This window comes from Eulemur rufifrons, chromosome 15, assembly GCF_041146395.1.
Source record: "Eulemur rufifrons isolate Redbay chromosome 15, OSU_ERuf_1, whole genome shotgun sequence".
Classification (NCBI taxonomy): domain Eukaryota; kingdom Metazoa; phylum Chordata; class Mammalia; order Primates; family Lemuridae; genus Eulemur; species Eulemur rufifrons.
The window spans coordinates 41,773,532-41,792,803 of record NC_090997.1 but is presented as its reverse complement, the minus strand read 5'-3'; the positions used below and the strand labels follow the sequence as shown (position 1 = coordinate 41,792,803).

Sequence of the window (19,272 nt, the reverse complement as noted above, 5' to 3'; positions counted from 1 at the left end):
AAATGACTCTTCTGCTGCATAAATAGCACAGGGTAGATACATAATAACATACCAGCTGGATCAACACTTGTAAATTCTTAACTTTGAATAGTAAAATTTTTGGTAAGAAATTGTTTAGAACTTGAATTTAAAGGCCACCTCAAAATCTAACAGTTCTCCTAATGACTCTTATTTTTTATTATGAAACAACACAAAAGAACCATATGTGACTTTATACCTTCAGACAGTATATATTACCTAGCTCAGGTTTGTCCAGTAAACTGATTAAAATACGAAAAGGTTTTAGATCCTGCGTTAGAGTGCTCTCTTCTCCAAATCCATTCACTTGTAAGATTCCCACCATTGCCTTTAAAAAAGAAAAGTATGTTAGTCATTTAAGTAAACTGATTGAAAGATTTTTTTTCCTTAAGAAAAATATTTTAAAATGTAACCATATGTAATGGAGATTTATATCCCCTATTGCTTTTATGAAGCCCTTTCACCAAGGTTGGCCTTCTTCCTCTGCTAGGAAAAAAATGTTATATTCTTTTGTCTTGAGAGAAGAAAAAAGTTCTTAAATTTTCTCTAGAATGACAGAGGAAGAGTCAAAGAAAATCGAGGCAAATATATTCATGAGTTGATTGCCCTACAGATGAAATGCTTCTATTTATTAAGATCAACTCCAAACTATGCCACATTATCATGGCAGTATCTGCTATTATGCAATTATTTTCCCATTAGTGACTCAAAACTAACTATATTCATATAACTTCACTCATTTAAAAATGCTTCATATGCCATGTATTTTCATGTATTTTACTTAACAATATTTTGAATATATAATTGAAATAATACTTAAAAAGAATATGATATAAACCTATAGATCATTTTTAACATTTCCTTTACCACAGCAGTTTCACCACACTTAGATACCAGTTGCACCACAAATTTCCCTGGAGTCTCATAGGAAATAACACAGGTTCTAAACTATTTTTGGAAAAGCTCCAACTTTCATAGGGCAGACAGGTAAGAAGCTGCAACTATGTTTTAATAAAGTCATGAAAACGACAAAGAGAAAAAGCAAACTCTGGTCTTATATGGTAGTATAGCTTATGATTATCATTTTATTGTAGTCATTTGCTTGTGATAGTCATACTTAGGAAGTTTGTGAGTCTTGTCTCCACCCCTTCAACTGTGAATTCAATTAAGGCAGGACTTTGTCTTACACTTTTTCAGTAATTCTAGTACTAAGTAGCCAAAGAATAATGAAAGTATTCGTTACCTGGACCAACAATTCTTTTGAAAAGGTAGTGAAATAGTAAGTGGCATGTTCTTCAGGATTACTGTGTCTTGTACTTCTGGGTCCTATGATAGCACCGTTGTTATCAAAACCTCCATGGAAACAAATAGCAAACAAAATGAATTAAAATGGAATTCTCAAAACTGTTGTTCACTAAATACCAAATATCTCAAAAACAAGTATCTCAAAAACAGCACTAAACACTTACCAATTAGTAGCCCATTCAATGTCAGCAAGAGAGATCATTTTAGATAGTTTAATAAAGGGAAACCAATTCAATACATAAGTATCATAGTATTCTTCCAGAATTACCCTGTTGTTTTGTTGTTGTTTTTCCAATCTTACTAATAGTGAAATAACGGAAGACTCAGAACATCCAAGATAAGTTATAGTGTATCCTCTCACTATAGGCAGTAGAGAGTTGTGAAAACTGGCCAAATACTCACAAAAAGTATGGAAGACCAAAATGTATAAAATGCTTTACCGCCTGAGTGGAAGGCTGGCACCATGTGTGACACTGGTAATAGTCTTGATTCCTTTGATGACTTCAAAGTTTTGGACAGTATGCTGTTATTTTGATTATTAGTTTATCCGTCTTTGTCTACTAACTTATAACAACCTCAATTTATCAGGAGAAAAAATTCTTGTCAAAGGGAACATAACTTTATGGATTCAGATAGACTCAAGTAAGAAGTTTCTGAAATTTCTTCATATAATACACAATACCGTTACCTTTTTATTGTACATTTACACAAAAACTTTTATTTTTCATTTAGGACACATACACAACTTGATATTTAGGTATGGCAAATCTCCCCCCATCTGTTCCCAACCGTGACCACACATAGCAAATACCTACCAAGAAGCCATGCATAAAGTCTTCGGTTCAGGGACATATCCCTCCTTAATACTACATGAAGGGCTGCTGACAAGATCCTGATCATATCTGGTCGAGTGGCCTAAAAAAGTTAAGAATGTAGTTGTATTTAAAAACATACAAAAGCATATTGATTTTTTCTTCTTTAAAAAATAATGCCTTGCCATATGCTCAGACATTAGGGTGCATAAGTTACTTTCATATAATATTATTTCATTTGATCTTTCAAACACAGGAATTACATTTTACAAATTAGGAAACAGGAAGAAAGGTAATGTGGCTATTTAGTTGCATAGCTGAAATTATAACTGATTTTAACCTCCAGTTTAAATTTCTTTATCCTAGCCAATAAAAATGAAATCTGACACAAAACAAAGAAAATGGAGCAAGATGGCATAGGTACAAGAAAATCATATGCTATTAATCTTTCACATTTATAGTGTTGTTGAATGACTATAAACTCCTTCAAAGGTTACTATCTTCATCAATTCAAGGTCTTTCATTTCTTCTTTTAAAAAATTTTTATCTTTTAGTATTTCAACGTATATAAAAATACAGAAAAAAAATATAATAAACCTCTGTTTTTTTCCTGCCTCTTTCCCAGTAGCCTTAATTAGATGTTTAAAAATTGATTAAAGGAGATCTGGTTTCAGCTAAAAGAGGTAAAGTTTTTTTAAAAAAAGGGGAAGGCAACTAATTTGCTGTTAATCTTAAGAATATTACTAGATAATCACTTTAGAGTATAATCTTGGAATCTGAGAATTAGAACATTGCTTGGAAACTGACTAGTTTAACAACCACTCTATAAGTAAAGGACCTGAGCCTAAAAGGGCCTAAGTGCTTAGTCAAATTCAAATGCCTGGTTAGTGCCCAGCTGGATGAAGAACTGACCTCTCCTTAATAGAACAGTGAACTTTTTACTACACCATGCTTCTTGATAGAATTAGAATTAGAAAGGATTCACCTAGCTCATTTGTTTAAAAAAAAAAAACTTAAGTGAAATAACTGAGATGTTACACAACACGGATTAACAACAGCAGACAAATTATGGGCATTCCTTTAGAACACAGATATCTTTTATTAATCTATGAAATTCTCAAAAGTGTGGTTCCCGGATCCCTGGGTATCTCTAAGACTCTTTCAGAAGATCCACAAAGTAAAAACTAGTTATTCACATTCATAACATAACAAATAAAACTATGCATATTCATAACAATACCAAGATGTTATTTGCCTTGCTTTTTCTTTCAACATTTTTGTTTCTTTCCTTCCACATTTACATTCATCATGCAACAATGGATAAAAATGCTGGCACCTTAGCATGAAAAGAGGCAGTACAACAGTGGCACCCACTGTACTAGTATTCATTGTATGTTTTACTGTCATGTACTTGCATTAAAATGAAAAAAGAAAAAAACGTCAGTTTCACTTAAGAATGTTGATTAAAAAGCAAAAATTTGTTTTATTAAATATTGACCCTTGGATATGTCTTTTAATAATATTCTGTGTAATAAAATGAGAAGTACAGTTAAAGCATTTCTAACTTATACTTAAGTATGATGGCTGTCTTAAGGAAAAGAATTTGTCTAACTATTTGAGTTGTGAGCTGAACTACCAGTTTTTTCACAAAATGCCATTTTTATCTGAAAGAATGACTAACATGAATTATGATTATTCAGGTTTGGACATTTGGTAGTCATTTTCTCAAACAAAGCAAGCCCATCACTTCAAGGAAAACAACTGATAATTGTTGCAAATGATAAAATGTGAGCATCCAAGAGAAAATTTTAAATTTCAGAAAACCTGTACTTGGATTGAAATTGTATTATTTTGAATTGAATTGGCTTGAAAGCTTCCTAATACTGGGATTAGAAGTTCCTCAATACCTAAAAATCTTTACTGATAAGATCAGCAGTGATTACAATAAATGTGATTGTTTCGTATTATAATGAAATGTGTCACCATTTGGAAAATCTACATAATTCAATAAACCAACACTTCCTAAACAACCAATCACGATGTTGCAAAAGCATACATGAATTAAGGATCCATTGAAAGTGCAAGATAGGCCAGTGGATTTTAGTGAAATAGAATATGAAAAGCTCTTTGATATTGTATTATATTCCATATTATAATTTTTAAAAACTGTAGCTTGACAAGTTTTGGTGGTATCAAAGAAGAATATGCAATTTTAACAGAAAATGCTATTGAGATATTCCTCCCTTTTCCACCTACATAACAGCATGAGATCAGATTTTCTTCATATACTTTAACCAAAAGAACAAATCACAATGAACACACAAGCAGATATGAGCAATCTGCTTTCAGGCCAGACAATAAAGAGATTGGCAAAAATATGAAACAATGCTTCCATTTTTTTAAGTGTTGGAAAATACTTTCATAAAATGTTATTTCTGCTAACATGATAACTTTGTTAGTGTTAAATGAATTAATAAGTATTTTTAAATTAGCCAGTTTTAATTTATAATTCAATAAATATGCATAGATATAACCTACATAAGCAAAAGATTTTTAGGGCCCCCCCCAATATTTTTAAAGAATGTAATGGGATCCTGCAACCAAAGTGCTTGAGAACTGCTGATCTACCTAGTCGATATCAGATATGTAGATTACAGATATTGTCACAAAACCTTAAAAAGTACAAATACATCCTCACTTTAGTAGAAACACTCTTAAGAAAGCAAGAAGTGGGAGATGTTGGTCAAAGGATACAAAATTTCAGTTAGAAAGGAGGAATAAATTCAAATGATCTATTATACAACAGGGTAACTATAGTTAATAACAATGTATTCTTCTTGTCGAGGGTAGATTATGTGTTCTCACTGCAAAAAATAAGTATGTGAGGCAATGAATATGTTAGCTCATTATAGCCATTCCATAATGTATACATATTTTAAAATATCATGTTGTACATGATAAATATATACAATTTTGGTCAATTAAAAATTAAAAAAAACAAGAAGTCACTTCTATATTATAATTGACATCACCATTGATTTCTAATATGTAAAAAAATTCTATTATAATCTAAATTAAAGGAGTAAGCATTAGAGATTTGGGTCAGCTTTCCAGAAAATAAATTTAAAAAGTCTAGAAGTCTGTCCACTGCTTAAATTCATAATAGCAATCATACTTTTGGGATAAGGTAATGAAGGTTCTGTTAAGTCACAATTACAATCAATACTTGCCAAGACAAGAAAGAAGGAAAGTGGAGAACTAAAATCGTTATGTCATGTCCTTATTCTCAGGTAATCTAATAATTTGGCACAGTAATAGGGAGAACTACATTAGAATTAGAAACAGTAACGGGGAGAAATATATTAGAATTAGAGGAATATTAGAATTGGGTGTATACTTAAAAACACATTAAACATAGCTATTGTTTTCATAATATAGATTATAGAAGGTAAGGATTGAGAAAATTTTACTAATACTAATACAGAGAAGGTAGAGTAAGAAAATATTAAAGAAAGTACAGCCTGATAAAATCATAAAGAAAACTGATACAGTACAATTACAAATTAAGTTCTCAATTTCAGCCTACTAAGACTTAAGTCCTCAGATCCTGTTGAGGAACTTATCAACTAAGGGACTAATAATGTTGAATGTTTGGAAGGGAAGAAAGCAATGGGAAAATTCAAGAGCAAAGGTCAACACTTTTTTTTGATAAGGACCCAGACAGTATGTATTTTAGGCATTAGGACCACATACTTTTCAAAGGCATGATCTTCTTTGTGTTCTTTTATAAACCTTTAAAAAACCAAATATCATTTTTATGTGTGTTTGGCCACCTCTGTACTAGAACATTGCTAAATTTAGACTATGCTGAGATATTCCAGCAGGTGTTTCTGTGAAGAGCCAGAGGGCAGAATAAAAGCCTTTGGTTTAAGGGTGAAAGTCTTAAAATAGAAACTGGGGGTGAAAGTCTCAAAATAGAAATTGGGGGTGGTTTATGTCCCAATTAGTGACAGTATAGGAAATGAAGTATAAGATTCTTGAATTATTAATAATTCAAATTGAAGTTGAATAAAGTTAAGAAAAACTTAAATAGTTTAATAAAGAAAAAACTGAATAAAGTAATACAGAAAAAATGGCCAAACAAGAGAATGCGCTACAATTATATACTAATCACAGTTCTTACAAAAACTTCAAATAATCTTTTCTGATACTGTCTTTTTAGCAATAAACTTACTTTTCCAAAGCAGATATTCTCTACTACTATCTTATTACTTTTGTTAGGTATGTAGTAGTTCCACCATTCTGAATGCTTATGCACTGATGCTCTAAAAGAATTTAGATTACTTCTTTTAAAATGAGGACACTGATTAAGTTCCCGGAATGAAATGCCTCATTTATGATTTGTCAAATTAGTTGCTCTTATTTGTAATAAAAGTATTATAGAATGTCACAATGACTAAATATATGGTTCCTAAATTACAGACAACTTTGCTAAGGGTCTAGCATTCATCTCAAAATCACAAAAGCAAGATAAGGTAGTATCAGGACAGACAGATGATGGCTGGATAGAAGACCTGAGTCTCAAAGTCTTGGCGTACTCAGAGTTAGCAATGAGTACATCTTGCTGTTTATAGGTTAGAACTTTTTACAAAGGTATGAAATAATATACTTCAATTGCCATATTCTTATTAAATCATGAACCTTTTTCTTCAATCTTTTTACAACAAATTCCACCCCTTAAAAAGGAATTAGTTTTCTGTGTTTTGATTTATGGAACAAAAGAATCCAACATACACACCTTTAAAAAATAACTACACACCATGAATCTGTAGTTTCCAAGAACGCCTTATGTTAGTACCAGCATTAATGTTTTACCTGACTCATGTGGAATGGAAAACAGAACAGTATGAGGTCCAGTGTGCTTCTCTGTACAAGTACACTTGAGTCTTGCACTGAAGTGCTTACTGCTTCTACCTGAAATAAGAAGAGTTTTTAACATCTATTGTCTATTAGGTTGGAAAAGTTTTGTCATGAAAATCTAACAACTCTTCATTTTCTCTAATAAATAAAAGTATGCTTCTGAGGATCTTATCAATAATTAAATGTATTTACATTATTTTGAATAGGTAATATGTCATGATGATTTAGAAATTAGGGAGTACAAAAGGGTATACAGCAAAATGGTTCTGTTCCATTTCTGTTTTCCAACCACCCAACTTCCCTTTTGTAGGTAACCAGTATTACTAGTAAGTATTTTCTGTAAATACAAGTAAACAAAATACATTCATATATCCCAAATCCTGCCTTTTTCATTTAACAATATATTTTGGAGAATTTTTCCTTACCATTACAAAAAGAGCTTCACTACTTTTTATGGCCAAAGAAGTATATTGCATTAAATGAACCCTAATTTATTTAAAAAGGCTCCTAATCATAGACATTTATACTGTTTCTAATCATTTATTTTTATAAATAATGCTGTAATATACTTACATACCATACAAGGACACCTGTAAGATAAAACCATCACAGTACAATTGCCAAACCTCATGGTAGGTGCAGTTACAAATTAAATAGTGCAATGCCTTCTATTAAGGTTATATCATTTTATATTCCTACTAGCTATGCATGACAATTTGTTTCCCCATATGCTAAGCAATACATTTTTTACTTTTGCCCATCTAACATATGAAAACTGGTTTGGTATAATATAAATTTTATTTCTCTTATTATAAATAATGTTGAGCATCCTTTCATGTTTGAGCTATTTTTATTTCCTTTAAATTATCTATTCAAATCCATTTTCTACTTGATTGTTCATATTTATTTGTTTATAGCAGCTCTTTGAATAGTAGGAATAGTCCTTTGTGATGTGTTGCAAATATTTATCCAAGTATATTATTTTAATATATTTTATTATTTTAAATTATTTTAAATAAATTAAAAAAAATTTTAAAACTTCCATGAACTTATTAAAAAGAAATGTAACAATATATTTTAAAATCTGAATAAAAATAGTGTAGCCATTTTGGAATAGAGTTTGGCAGTTTTTTATAAACTTAAAATACATTAGAAGAATATAGAGTACATCTCTAGGACCTTAATTAGACAATGGTTTCTTAAATATAACACCAAAAGCACAGGTAGCAAAAGAAAAAAAAAACAGATGAATTGAACTTGATCAAAATTAAAACTTTTTTGCTTCAAAGGACATTATCATGAAAACGAGAAGACGATCCACAAAATGGGGGAAAATATTTTCAAGTCACATATATGATAAGGGTTTAGTATCCAGAATATGTAAGGAACTCCTACAACTCAACAAAAGAAACAAAATACAGTTTTTAAAATGGGCAAAGGATTTGAACATTTATCCAAAGAAGATATACAAATGGGCAATAACCACAAGATGCTCAACATCATTAGTCATTAGGGAAAGGCTTTAAGTAGACATTTATCCAAAGAACATATACAAATGGCCAATAATGACAAGATGCTCAACATCATTAGTCATTAGGGAAACGCAAACCAAAACCACAATGAGATAATACTTCACATCCAGTGAAATTACTATAACAAAAAAGTCAATAACAAGTATTGACAAGGATATGGAGAAATTGAAACCCTCATATAGAGCTGATGGGAAGTGAAGATTGGAGCAACCACTTTGGAAAAGAGTTTGCCAGTTGTTCAAAAAAGTTAAACAACGAACTGTCAGAAGACCCTGAAATTCCACTACTAGGTACACACCCAAAAGAAATGAAAATATATGTCCATACAAAAACTTGTAAATAAATGTTCAGTAGAGCACTATTTATAATACCCCCAAAACAGAAGTAACCCAACTATCTATCAACTGTTGAATGGATAAAATGTGGTATATCAATACAATGGAATATTATTCACCCATAATAAGGAATGAAGTACTAACACATGCTACAACAGGAATAAACCTTAAAAATATTATGGTAAATGAAAGAAGCCATTCACAAAGGACCACATACTGTATAATTCCATTTATATGAAATGGTCCAAATAAGCAAATCCATAGAAACCCAGAGGTGGGAGGGAAGGGAAAAATGGGTGTGATTAATGGGTACAGGGTTTTTTATGGGGAGAGTGATGAAAATGTTCTGGAATTAGACAGTGGTGACAGTTGTACAACTTTGCAGATATACTAAATACCACTGCATTGTACAACTAAAAAGGGTAATTTTTATGGTATTTGAATTACAACTCAATAAACCTGTTTTTAAAAAATGTTATACATTTACCATATGACCCAGCAATCCCATTCCTAGTATATTTCCAAGAAACAAGAACATATGTCTACACAAACATCTATATGCAAAGACTTATGATATCTTTGTTCACAATTGTCATAAATGTGAAACAACTCAAATGTCCATTAGCTGGTGAAAGAGTAAACTATTGTATAAATGTTTTTTATACAATAGAATACTATGTAGCAAACTATGTAGCAATATAAAGGGCCAAGCTACTGATACACACAAAAGCATGGATGAATCTCAAATATGTTATGAAAAGTGAAAGAAACCAGACTTAAAGGCTACATACAGTATGATTCCATTTATATAACATTCTGGAAAAAGCAAAACTGTAGAAACAGAAAACAGACCAGCATTTCTAAGGGCCTGGGAGTGCAGAGGGAGGACAGTGACTACAAAGGAGCCCAGAGAACTTTTTGGGGTGATGTAAATGTTCTGTATCTTGACTGTAGCAGTGGCTACATGACTGCATATGCTTGTCAAAATTCATGCAACTATACAATGTAAGAAGGATTAATTTCAGTGTATGTAAATTAGACTTTAATAACTCTAACCAAAAATCTACATAAAAATATAAGTAATGTCATAATCATATATGGGGAAAGTAAAGAATAATTAATCAAATATTTTAAAAAACTTTTTTAATTTTTATTTTTTTAAAATAATTTAATATCTTTTCTTTCTTTCTGGTTTTTTTTTTTTTTTTTTTTTTTTTGAGACAGAGTCTTGCTCTGTTGTCTGGGCTACAGTGCTGTGGTGTCAGCCAAGCTCACAGCAACCTAAAACTCCTGGGTTCAAGTGATGCTCCTGCCTCAGCATCCTGAGTAGCTGGGATTACAGGCGCACACCACCACACCCAGCTAATTTTTTTTGTATTGTTAAGAGAGACTGGGTCTCACTCCTGCTCAAGGTCTCGAACTCCTGAGCTCAAGAGATTTTCCCACCTTGGCCTCCCAGAGTGCTAGGATTACAGGCGTGAGCCACCACGCCTGGCCGACCCACCCTTAAGAGTTTCTTTGTTTTTTCACTCTTTACTCATTTTAAGAGTACAGTACTCTATAGAGACAAAAGGTTTCCTTCTGTTCTTGATCTTGAAATTAAAAATAAAAGTATTGTGTAGAAGTAAGCAACCAATGTGATTTTTTTCCTACTATCTTTCACTGTCTGTTTTAATACTACATCCTCTCACAAAAATCCCACACAGAATCTGGCTTTATCACTTTACCTAAAATCCATCTTTCTTATAATGAAAGCTATGACCAAATAGAAGGTCCACTTTGAAATATAATGAATGTGGCTATGTTAAGTGATCTGATCAGTCAGCAAGATGGCAATAATAAAAACCATGTATTTCCTTGAAAAACAGATAATGGAGATAATAAATAACAGATATAAACAACAATCTCTTTTTTATGTAAAAAATTAAGCTTTTAAAAACAATAATTATTGATTATTTTGGCCTTCAATTTTCCTTGATGAAAAATGTAAGCTTCATGAAAATAGGAACTTTGTTCAGCATGATCTGTCTGGCTCTAAACAAATACTTGTGAAATGAGCAACCATATATTCAGACCTACCATTAGCTCAATATCACTGCCAATTATATAAAGTTGATCTTCCATAGAAAGCTTCCTGTTCAAATGGGCGAGAACATATGTGATTCCAGGTAAACGCACGGCAGGACTGGTGAGAAGACTACCCCACAGGGCACCGTAGAATGCTGACTGGTCCACTGCAGCAGCGACCTTTTCCAACAATGTGTTTGTTCTGAGGTATAAAGCAAAGTGGTTTAAGAAGGGAAACATTTAGTTTCACATTTTAGAAAATAAATCATTAATCTTTTCCAAAAATGTATGAAAGCATCCATGCTGTGGTCATATGCTCCACCCTAGAAACAAGTGTGACAACTGGAAGAAAAATGTACTTGAGAGTGAGAGGACTGGATTTAAGTCCTGGCTCCACCATTTACTAGGCTGTGTATATTGGAGAAGTCACTTACTCTTTCTTCAACTCAGTCTCCTCATCTGTAAAATGAAGAGAACAACAACAAAAACATCACCACAAGACCTATGTTCCTCACTGGATTGTTAAACTACTCTAAGCAATAAAACACTACATAAATTTTATTTAATGGTAGTCCTATAGTAGAACACACATTCTGTTGGTTTTCTACAAAATCTTAAAGGACACTTCCCAATGTTTCTTTCTTTTTGAAATTACATAGTACATAGTTCACAACTTTAATGAATTAGATCTATGACAAAATCAAGGATACATTACTACTTTAACAAGAAATATATTTAAAGATTACTTTTGATTTGTTTTTAACATAAGATAAATAATGCAATACATAAAAATCTATTACACTGTAGTACAGTGGAGTTAGAATGAAGACAAGTTGATAAGTTCTATTGTTTATTTGCTATGTTATTTAACACTAACTAATTTCTTCTGGCCTCAATTTATCTATGCATTAAAAGAATAACATTTACAAATCATTTTATAGAACTTATGTGGAATAACTAGCAAAACAAGATAAATCATGAGGATACCAGTCATAAAAATCATTGTTCAATTTCTATGTTAAATTTTTAATAACTAGTAGAATTATTGGTGGTATGCATTCCACGCTTCCCTTAAGAGAATATAACAATTTAAAACAAAACTGATTTATAAACTAAATGAAATAATTTCATATATTTATGAAATTATGTGCAAATAAGTAAAAAAGTAAAATTAATAAAAGCAAATGTTAAGCTTTGAGGGCAAAATTAATTTTTCTAAAAGTAGCTTATAAGGGTAGTCCAATATATACATACAGGATTAGATTCTTACTGCTTTATAGGAACAGCTGAAAAACAGAGTAACTAGTCAACGCACTTGAATAAACTAAATCATTAACTCTACTCATAAAGTAATTTTGGCATTTTCTATTTTTCCCACTTCAACTTACAATTTTTTTTGTTTTTGGTAAGACTATTAGTAATGAGATATTAAAGATACTTAATGCCATCATACATTATCTACAACTATTAACTCCCAAAGAAATAATAATAGGCTCCAAAGAAATAATAATAGGCTCCAAAACAGATCAAATCATTTTCTTTGAAAAGTTAAAATATCAAGAGTACCATGCAAACAGCTAGTGAAACACCTCTGTACTTGATACTACGCTATTTTCCCCCATCAGCAATTTAAAAATTGTTGGCACATAGACCAATTTTCCATTGTTTTCATTAATCTAAGTGTTCTTTCTGTTGTATTATTTTAAATTATGGGTCACAATATTTTGAGTGACATATGTGCTAGGCACTGGACTAAGTGATGTCATTATTACAACAGCACAATGAAATAGGTATTATGCTTGTTTTATAGATGAGCAAACTGAATAAAGTTCACAAACATTAAAAAGGCTTTCTTAAGCTCATAGTCTGCAGAGGCAGGATTGGAACCCAGTTCATCCATCTCTGAAGTCCGTGTTCTTGTCACTTGCTATATCTTCCGTATGATACATGGAATAGATACACTATCATAATTTTTCATTGCTATACAAATCTTCAGCTGATATATTAATGTGTCTAGAATAATTCATGTTTGTGATGCTAAGACATATTTACTCTAAGGACGCTTGTTGACAAATCCATGACTTCGATTACATAGCTGCACCAAATACTATCTTACCTTTCATAGTACTCTGATCCTTCTTCTAAGCCAGGAAGAATGCCAGTTAGCAATCCTTGTAGACCAGGCTTCAGTGTTTTACCTAAAGGCAGGTAATATATCTCATACAAACTGAGCAATGTTGGTTTCACAGACATGGCAGCATTTGCAAGAAGAGGAAATAATCCAGAACTGTTTAAAAAAAATAGAAACAAAAGCAGAAGAGAAGCAAAATAACTATAAAATATTAATTTATATGCAATTCTATATGTATATAAATCTTTATTTTTGATGAAATAGTAAGTTATACGGATTGGCTTAAAATGATACCTGTATATTGATGACTTCTACATCCATTAAACCAACCCAGTTCTTTCACCTGAGCTTCACTTATAAACCCAACAGATACCTAGCTATTTGATAAAGTCTTCATATTTCACAGTTCCATAACAGAATCTCCCCCCCCCCAAAAAAAAGTATGTGCCTCCTCCTGTAATTGCCATTTCAAAATATGGCATCACTATCTAACTGGCTAACCAAAAGCTATAAATCTAGGAATGATTCTTCATCCTTTCTAAAAATCTTCTAACCTGCAATCAATCACCAAGTTACTCTCCTAGATATTTTTTTAATATAATAAATCCTCTCCATTTCCACCAGTTGTATCTACCTAGAAAAGATCACTCTAATATCTTGATCATCATGTTTTGACAGGTAATGCTTCAGTATTTCCCTGAAGCAGCTGCTCTCAGTAAAACCTTTCATTGGTTTCCTGTTGTCACTGTGGCTTTTAACATCTTTTAAGATTCGCCTACTTCATACATGTACACTCATGAATTTTACTCTTGCACCCTCCTCTGCTCCAGCTATACGGAAGAATTCCTTTCTGATTTTTTTCAGAACCTTCCATGCACTTTTTAGTGTCCAGGACTTTGCACATGCTGCTGTGACAGATACAATTCCTACTTCCTTATTTATATCCTCAGTATCTGGGTGATTCTAAAACTTTCAGGTCTCAGGCTATACCATTTCCTTAAAGAGACTATCTTCTAATTACACTTGGTTAGGCCCCTTATTTGATGTTCTTATAGTACCCAATACTTACTCATTAGAAATTTATCATTCTTTAATTATTTCATATCTGTCTTCTACAACAGACTGTAAACATCAGAAACCAATGAACCATAATTATCCTTTTATTTCTGTATCCCAAGTCCCTAGCACCATGTTTTGTACTTAACAAGTGCTTAACAAATGAATTAAGACTCCCTCTTGCTCCTGGGTCTATACAGAAAATAGAAACCATCAAGTGAGAATGCTTTCAACTTCCCACTTTTCTGCCTCCCATTTTAGGTACAATCTGACCTAAGGAAACATTTATGTTCTTGCAGCCTCTTCCAGGATTCCTCATGTGCTCAAGGTCCCATGCCCTGCCTCTGCCAGGGATCTGCTTCATTCATTATTCTTTTTCTTTCCTGTAACTTCTACCTTTCTTCCTTCACTGACATCTTTGCTTTTCAACACAAATGTACTCAAATATTTCTGCGTGATTCTAAAAAGAGAAAAACTTTAACAGCAATAACCAAACTCCAAAATCTTTAACTACCTCCTGGCTTGAAGTTGCCATACTCTATCAATTTTTAGGAGGAAAAAAATATGTTTATGCATTTTCTCCAATTTATCACCTTCTGTCTAATCATCAGTCATAATACTTCTAGCCCCCTCATTGAAACTGTTCTCATTATGGTCTACTAATTGCCAGACCCGCTGGTCTATTTTTAAGCCCTTATCCTATTTTTTCTGTATCATTTGATACTAACCACAACATTCACTTGAAATTCTCTTCTCTTTTGGCTTCCAGGATTGCTTGCCTCTTGGTACATTTTCTATCTACGAGTCTTTTTGTTTCTTGTCACTGGCTACTTTCCCCTACCAACCCTTTAAATACAGAGACTCCTAACTATTCACAAAATGGTCATTCCTTTTCCCTTTTTGTTATTTACTATGTACCTGGGTGATTTCAATTATTCTCTTGGCTTCAACTGCCACCTAAATTGCTGGCTGCGCTCAAATCTCTCTCTAGCCTAAAGTCCAGGTTTTTACTACCAAAAGCTTACTTTACATACTCAGTTAAATTTCTTAAGAAGCTCAAACTGGCTGGGCGCGGTGGCTCACGCCTGTAATCCTAGCACTCTGGGAGGCCGAGGTGGGCGGATCGTTTGAGCTCAGGAGTTCGAGACCAGCCTGAGCAAGAGCGAGACCCCACCTCTACTAAAAATAGAAAGAAATTATATGGACAGCTAAAAATATATATAGAAAAAATTAGCCGGGCATGGTGGCGCATGCCTGTAGTCCCAGCTACTCGGGAGGCTGAGACAGGAGGATCCCTTGAGCTCAGGAGTTTGAGGTTGCTGTGAGCTAGGCTAATGCCACGGCACTCAGTCTAGCCTGGGCAACAGAGTGAGACTCTGTCTCAAAAAAAAAAAAAAAAAAAAAAAGAAGCTCAAACTGCACTTCTAGCCTTCTTAATAATACCTTTGTGTATTGTATCAGATTAAAAAGAAATAAGCTTGAAGAGGCAATATGTTATACTATCATGTAATATGTTATAGAATTTTAAAAGTATTTAAGTTAAACCATAAACCTTGAGATTAAAAAAAATCATTACTTAATAAAAAATAAAAATTTAATATAAAGTTTAGTTTTTAGCTAAACTTCAAAAGTACAGAATATAATTTACTATATAATGTCTGTGTATGCATGTGTGCAAGAATATCTGCCACATTTAGAAATATTATTCTAGAATTTATTCTTACATAACGTACTGTTGATAAAAATATGTATACTGCAAGTTTGAAGAATAACTATATTGCTTAAGGTAAAATTTCTGTTATTTAAGAGTTAAAAAGTAGCAGGCATGAGTTATGTAAGAAAAGTCTTGCCATGAGAAAGGAATGTCTTCTTACCACATATACACACACATCAGATGGTGATAAGTGTCACAGAGGGGAAAAAGGTACAAGAGGAGAACAGAGTTCAGAGCAAAGGCAAGCTTTATTTTATTGCATTTAAACAGGGGTCTTGCTATTTCACCCAGAGTGGGCTTGAATTCATAATCCTCCCGCCTCATCCTCTCAAGTAACTAGGACTATAGGTGTGCACCACTGTGCCCAACAGAGGCAGATTTTAAACAGGGTGATCAAAGAAGCCTTATCTAAGCCTAAATTAAAGAAAAAACACATATAAGTAGAATGAATCAGTAAAACTTAAAAGTTTGTTTTTTAAAAAGACCAAGAAACGTGATAAACTCCCTACAAGCATGATGAAAGTGAAAAAAGGGATGGCTTGTGTCACCAATATCAAGACTGAAAGAGGACACATCACTATAGATCTTTCATATTACAAAAATAAGAATATATTATGAACAACTTTAGGCTGATACATCTGAAAATTTAGAAAAAATAGGCAAATTCCTAAGGGAAAAAAAACCGACATAAGAAATAGATCATTTGAATAAGCCCAAATCTAAAGAAATTAAATGTGTAATTATAAATCCTCCCAAAGATAAACTCCAGATGAAATCTTCCAATATTTAATTATACCAGTGTCATAAAAACTGTTCCAGAGAACGGAATAAGAGGGAACAATTCCAAACTCACTTCAACTCAAGTTGAAACCAAGCCCAGATAAAAATGTAAAATCAGTCACTTTCTAATAAACAAAGATACAAAACAACTACAAAAAAAATTAAGATAGCCAGGTACAGTGGCTCACACTTGTAATTCTAGCACTCTGGGAGGCCAAGGTGGGAGGATCGCTTGAGGTCAGAAATTTGAGACTAGTCTGAGCAAGAGCAAGACCCTGTCTCTACTAAAAATAGAAAAAATTAGCCGTGCAACTAAAAATAGAAACACAAAATAAGCTGGGCATGGTGGCAGGCACCTGTAGTCCCAGCTACTCAGGAGGCTGAGGCAGGAAGATCACTTCAGCCCAGGAGTTTGAGGTTGCTGTGAGCTAGAGAGGCTAATGCCATGGCACCCTAGCCCAGGCAACAGAGTGAGACTCTGTCTCAAAAAAAAAAAAAAAAAAAAAAAAGAAAAAGAAAGAAAGAAAGAAAGAAAAAAAAAAAAAAAGAGATAAATTCAGAGATATAAAAAGGATTCAAAATCATGAGCAAACTGGACATATTCCAGGAATGGAAGGTTGATTAAAACTTCAAAAATACTTAACATTTTCTACCAGAGATGGGGAACAAGACAAAGATATTCACAGTCATCCTTCTCTTCAACATTGTACTATAGGCTCTAGTCAGTACAATAAGGCAAGACATAAAATTATCAAAATTAGAAAATGAGAAACATGACTGTCATTATTTGCAGGTGATATGATTGTACATGTGGAAATTTCAAAAGAATCCCAAAACTATTATAAAGAACAGTGAATCTAGCAAAGTTTCTGGATACAAGGTCAATATAGGAAAATAATCTTTGTATTTCTACATTCTAGCAATAATACACCAGGCAAAGATTCCTTAAACAAAAACTAGAAAGGACTACCTAATAAAAGAAAAGGTTGATACATTAGACCATAGTTCCAAATGGGGGGAAGAGAATAGATGGAGTAAAGGTAATTTGAAAAAATAATGGTTGAAGTTTTCAGAACTGATAAAAGGTGCCAATTAATAGATTTTAAAAGTCCAATTAATCCCAACAGGATAAATAAAAAGAAACCTACCTTTAAATACATCACAATAAAACTACAGAATACTGGAGACAAAAAGGTAGAGGAAGGGCTATTTCAGATAGGGCGATTAGGCAAGCCTTTCTGAGGAGCTGATATTTGATCAGAAACCTGAATTTGAGCATTACAGGACAAAGGAATAGCAAAATAATAAAATAAAATAAACAAGGAAAAAAGAGGAAGAATAAGCAAAGAGACCCATGTGACCTGAGTGGCGTAAATTGGGGGAGAGTAGGAGGACTTGAGGTCATTGACACTGCTAGGGTCGGTCAGAGTACATGCAGCCTTAGAAGCTTTGAATTTTTCTTAAGTGTGACAAGAATAAGTCAATAGAGGTTTTTAGCAGGAGTGTGACATTATTTATTTAGTGTATTAAAATGATTATTCTGGTACTATGTGGAGAACAGGTCAAAGAGGGTAAGAACAGATGGTGGATGATGCTTAGACCTCACGTTGCCAGGGAAGGTTCAGAGAAGTGGATGTATTTGAGACATACATAATAGCTCACATTTACTGAGCAATTACTACATGCTGCACATTGTTCTAAGCACTTTACATGTATGTACCAACTCTTTCAATTCCATTAACTACCCTATGAGGTTGGTAATATTACTTCCATTTTGCAAATGAGGATACAAACAGAGAGAGGTAAAGAAAATGGCCCAAGATCATAGAGGTAGTTTAACTTTACCACCTGTGCTCTTAACCACCGTGAGATAGAACTCTCAGCGACTGACCATACACAGGAGGTGGGAGGATGCAGTTGGGGAAAACAAGATAACAAGTATAACTCTCAGACTTCAGGCTTATGTAAATTAATAGATGGTGGTGTCATTTACTGAGCCCACTGAGTACACTGCAGTAAGGCCAAGTTTATAGAAGAGAATGAGTTTAGGTTTGAACAGGTTGAGCGTTAGTTACCTTTAAAGATCCACACAGAGATGTCAAGCAAGAAGAAGTTTAAAGCTGAAGGTGGCACATAAATGATGAAATACTGGTTACCAGGGGCAGGAGGAAATGGGGAGATGTAAGTCAAAGGATACAAAGTAGGCGGTATATAGGATGAGCAAATTTAGAGAGCTAACATACAACATGAGGATTATAGTAACGTTGTATTTTATTTGGGATTTTTACTAAATGAGTAGATTTTAGCTGCTCTTGCTAAACACAAAAAAAATGGGTAACTATGTGGGATGATATGTTAATTTGCTTCACTATAGTAATTTTTTTTACTATCTTTATGTATCTCACAATATGTTGTATATCTTAAATGTATACAATAAAATTTTTTTAAAAAGATAAATCGTGGGCGTAGATAAGCTTGCCCAAGGAAAGAATATATGAAACTATAAGAAGGTATAGGACTAAGTGAGGCCTAAGAAACTCCATATATAGAGTTCAGGTAAAGGAGGAAGAGCTGGTTAAAGAAGATTAAGAAAGAATAAACA

General features: G+C 32.9%; 1 protein-coding gene across 6 annotated transcripts in view; it reads right to left on the bottom strand.

Moving 5' to 3' along the window:
- The window catches only part of DOP1A (DOP1 leucine zipper like protein A), a 98,172-nt gene that overhangs the window by 51,077 nt on the left and 27,823 nt on the right, over positions 1-19,272 (bottom strand). For 2 of the 6 annotated variants that reach the window (XM_069488890.1, XM_069488892.1), the window contains exons 4-9: positions 13,106-13,276; positions 11,002-11,191; positions 7,011-7,109; positions 2,139-2,238; positions 1,262-1,344; positions 238-346 (exon numbers count right to left, since the gene is read on the bottom strand). In XM_069488890.1, coding sequence (XP_069344991.1) covers positions 238-346; positions 1,262-1,344; positions 2,139-2,238; positions 7,011-7,109; positions 11,002-11,191; positions 13,106-13,276 — 752 coding nt within the window. Of the gene's footprint in view, positions 1-237; positions 347-1,261; positions 1,372-2,138; positions 2,239-7,010; positions 7,110-11,001; positions 11,192-13,105; positions 13,277-19,272 lie in introns of all 6 variants that reach the window. The other 4 variants (XM_069488893.1, XM_069488891.1, XM_069488896.1 and 1 more) reach the window with 3 other exon arrangements.